This window comes from Poromitra crassiceps (assembly GCF_964638095.1).
Source record: "Poromitra crassiceps genome assembly, chromosome: 13".
Lineage (NCBI taxonomy): Eukaryota > Metazoa > Chordata > Actinopteri > Beryciformes > Melamphaidae > Poromitra > Poromitra crassiceps.
Window position 1 is genome coordinate 11,272,474 of NC_139644.1, and position 4,447 is coordinate 11,276,920.

The window sequence follows — 4,447 nt, forward strand, 5'->3', positions numbered from 1 at the left end:
TGGAAAAACTAAAGGGAATCAATCTTTAGAACAATCAAAGATAAAACATATTCATGATACTGGTTTCTCATGTGTAACGGTGTGACTAGAGAGAAAGAGCGAGATTTTTAAATCCTAGTAAAGTCATTGACCCCAAGTTTAACAATTCCATTTTTATTTCTCATGATCTTCATTTCATACTGTAAATGAGGGCTAAAAACACACTGCCTCTTTAACACAGCTCCTCTTCCTGGAACAAAGCAATGCTTGATAACCCCTCCCCCTCTTCTTCCTGGTCTCACTTGTTCCTTCCCCTTTCACAGATCTGCCAGTTTAAAGATGGGTGTAAACATGTACGTGGAGTGCAAGAGCTGACAAGCCCGTTCACTGCAGATCAGCACAACTGTTATCTGTTGAGAGAAAAGTGAAACTATTTGACATTCACATTGAGAAGTGAAATGGCGCAGCAAGGAATTCAGCTGGACCAAGACACTATTTGCTGTTCGATATGTCTGGATCTACTGAAAGATCCGGTGACTATTCCCTGTGGGCACAACTACTGCATGAGCTGTATTAAAGGATACTGGGATGAAGAGGAGCAGAATAAAATCAACAGCTGCCCCCAGTGCAGACAGACCTTCACACCAAGGCCTGATCTTGTGAAAAATACCATGTTTGCAAATTTAGTGGAAGAACTGAAGAAGACCGGACTCCAAGCTGCACCTCCTGACCGCTGCTATGCTGGACCAGGAGATGTGGCCTGTGATTTCTGCACTGGGAGAAAGCTCAAAGCCATCAAGTCCTGTCTGGTGTGTCTGGCCTCTTACTGTGAGCAGCACCTCCAGCCTCACTATGATGTAGCTCCACTAAAGAAACACAGGCTGGTGGAAGCCACCGTGCAGCTTCAGGAGAACATCTGCTCTCGTCACGATGAGGTGATGAAGGTTTTCTGCCGCACCGATCAGCAGTGTATCTGTTATCTCTGCTCCATGGATGACCATAGAGGCCACGACACAGTCTCAGCTGCAGCAGAAAGGAGCGAGAGGCAGAAAGAGCTCGGGGTGAGTCAGCAACAAATCCAGCAGAGACTCCAGGACAGAGAGAAAGATGTGAAACTGCTTCAACAGGAGGTGAAGGCTATTGATCTCTCTGCTGATAAAGCAGTGGAGGACAGCGAGAAGATCTTCACTGAGCTGGTCCGTCTCATTGAAAAGAGAAGCTCTGAGGTGAAGGAGCAGATCAGATCTCAGCAGAAAGAGGAAGCGAGTCGGGCCGAAGAACTTCAGGAGAAGCTGAAGCAGGAGATTGCTGAGCTGAAGAGGAAGTATGCTGAGCTGGAGCAGCTCTCACACACAGAGAATCACATCCACTTTCTACACAGTTACCCCTCGCTGTCACGCCTCAGCGAATCTACAGACTCACTCAGCACCAATATGTGCTCTCTGCGCCACTTTGACGATGTGACTGCGGCTTTGTCAGAGGCCAGAGAGAAACTACAGGACATTCTGACAGAGGAATGGACTAAGATCTCATTGACAGTGAGTGAAGCGAATGTTTTACTGCCACAACCAGAGCCCAAGACCAGAGCCAGATTCTTACAATATTCAGGTCAACTCACACTGGATCCAAACACAGCACACACACAACTGTCATTATCCGAGGCAAACAGAAAAGCAACATGTATGAGATGCGGACCGTTATATTCCAGTCACCCAGACAGATTCAGTGAAAGGTGGCAGGTCCTGAGTAGAGAGGGTCTGACTGGACGTCGTTACTGGGAGGTGGAGTGCAGCGGTGAACTCATTTCAATTGCAGTCTCATATATGGATATTAGCAGAACAGGGACGATTGATGAATGCCAATTTGGATTCAATGACAAGTCTTGGGCATTAGATTGTTCCAAAGATAAATGTGTATTCAAACACAACAATATCAAAACTCCCGTCTCAGGCCCTCCGTCTTCCAGAGTAGGAGTGTACCTGGATCACAGGGCAGGTATTCTGTGCTTCTACAACGTCGTTGAAACGATGACTCTCATCCACAGAGTCCAGACCACATTCACTCAGCCCCTCTATGCTGGATTCTGGCTTCCAAATTATAATGACACTGCTGAGTTGTGTAAGCTCAAGTAGATCAGAATGATTCAGCAGTAGTAGTAGTAGTAGTAGTAGTAGTCTGTAGAGCTGGGAGTCTCTGTTCCTTGTTCTCCTGTTGTTTTGTTGTTGAATGATTTTACTGGGCTGATCGTTGAGACAGCAGCGTTGTTGTTGCTAGGCCTTACTGCTGCAAAAAAAAAGTAGCTCAGAGAGATGGAAAGCTAAACAGTGCTCCTCATACTTTGCCTTTTGAGCAGTGGGCATCTTCAGCGCTGGACTTGGCTGGCATGGAGATGTTGGTGGCTCGTATACATGGCGCTAAAGTTGAACAAATATTATGGCATGGACTGCATTTATGGAAGCTGTGCGTGGGACCACTGAGGTTACCAGGTTAGCTTTGTAGTGTGCATCTCTGACTTGTGGGGGGGGGGGGGGGGGGTGTTTATGATTTTGTAGGTTTGTGTGGTTTTTGTTTTTCTTATTTTGTGTTGTGTTGAATAATCTGTTAATAAAACATTTGATCACAAAAAATAATTAGTGTTTTTTTTATTTGTATTGTGAAATGGAATATCTACCCATGTTTGGGGGGGAATGCAGAGGGATTTGAACTTAAGCTGGAAATCTTTTTGCCATTTAAGACCAAGACATTTGTGAGTTGCTTTACTAGTTGTATTAGTGCGAGACAGTTGAAAGGCCAGTATAAAGTATATTTGCAAAAGAGTTGCTCTTCTCACTGGTTCTCTCTCCATCTGTGGCATATACAGCAGTTTAGGTTCACATCTCTTTTGTCTGGCTCAACAAAACTTTGCTGGCACATCTCCTAAGAGGCACAAATGTAAGCAATTTATTGATGTTTTTCCTGGGGTTTAGAGGAGCCAAATTAATATTTGTGTGAACAAGCATCTCCCAAAGCCAGAGAAACCAGAGAATGAAGACCCAGACCAGTGATGGGATCAGGTATAAAGCCCGGAGCTGCTCCACAGAAAGTCAATTAGGAGTGATAGTAAACTATAGAGTGGGAGAGCTTCCAGGGTTCTTTTCAGGAGATATGAGGGTACATTGTCTGGCTTAGAGCTGGCAGCAGTGCCAGGACTAAAGAATTAAGCTTATTTGAGAAGAAAAACTTCAAACAAATAAATCGGTTCTCTATTAACTTGACATGGAGCAGCTCCAGAGTTCTGAGGACGGGACAGTTGTGTATATTCAGAATCAGAATCAGAATCAGCTTTATTGGCCAAGTATGCAAACACATACAAGGAATTGGGCTCCGGTTAGCTTTGCTCTCAAGTACACACAGAGTACACAAGTAGCTACCCAACATATAGAGAAAAATAAAAAAGGAGAAAGAAGGTTACACATAGTCAAGGCAAGAATACTTTGTAAAAATACTCTTTTTACAGTGACTGCTATATACAATGTGGTGACTGTGCTATATACAATGTAGTAAAGTGGCTATTTTTAAATATGAATATATTAGGGAGTGTACAGTCAAAGTGTACGGTAGGTGTGCAACAACGTTTGTGAACAAGGTTTATACAGATATTGCATTTTTATATATGAATATATAAGGGGATGTACAGTAGAGCAACAACGCTACGTAGGTTTGTAAACTAGGCTTATACAGGGATTGCATTTTAAATATGAGTATATAAGGGAATGTACAATAAATGTGTGCAGTAAAATGGCAACACTAAACAAGTTTCGTAGACAAGGATTATGCAGATATTACACGGTACACGGTACAGTTGTATGCCGTTCAACGTGAAGGAGGCCAAGTCAAGTCAAGTTTATTTATATAGCCCTAATTCACAAGCATGTCTCAGAGGGCTTCACAGAAAGTATGTCTAGCTAATTCTAGCTGACACAACAGTAGCAAGAATATACAGAATAAAGATAACATTTGAACAATTGATAATATAGAAAATATAGAAATGAAGAGAGAGCAGAGGAGAGAGCAGGAGAAGGGAGAAGAGCAGGGGGAATGTGAGAGAGTGATGGGGTGGGGAGGCTTGAGTTTACAGTGAACACAGTGAACAATGAACATAAATTAATTGAGTGGCTGGTTTAAGTGGTTTTAAGTGGTTTTAAGGTGTTCAACAGAGTAATGGCCTGTGGGTAGAAACTGTTTTTGCATCTATTGGTTTTGGCGTGCAGAGCTCTGAAGCGTCTGCCCGAGGGGAGGAGTTCAAATAGGTCGTGGCCAGGGTGAGATGGGTCCGTGATGATCTTTCCTGCCCTTATTTTTACTCTGGAGGAGTACAAGTCTTGGATGGAGGGCAGGTTGGCACCGATGATCTTCTCTGCGGTCCTGACTGTCCGTTGAAGTCTGCGCTTGTCCTGTTTGGTGGCAGAGCCAAACCAGACAGAGTTGC

The 4,447-nt window shown here is 43.8% G+C and overlaps 1 protein-coding gene across 1 annotated transcript; it reads left to right on the forward strand.

The window, feature by feature from the left end:
- The first annotated feature begins 379 nt into the window (after positions 1–379).
- Positions 380–2,417, forward strand: LOC310787957 (tripartite motif-containing protein 16-like). Its single transcript, XM_083649403.1, has one exon. The coding sequence runs from the start codon at positions 438–440 to the stop codon at positions 2,109–2,111; it is 1,674 nt and encodes a 557-aa protein (XP_083505529.1). The 5' UTR covers positions 380–437; the 3' UTR covers positions 2,112–2,417.
- Positions 2,418–4,447: the final 2,030 nt, after the last annotated feature.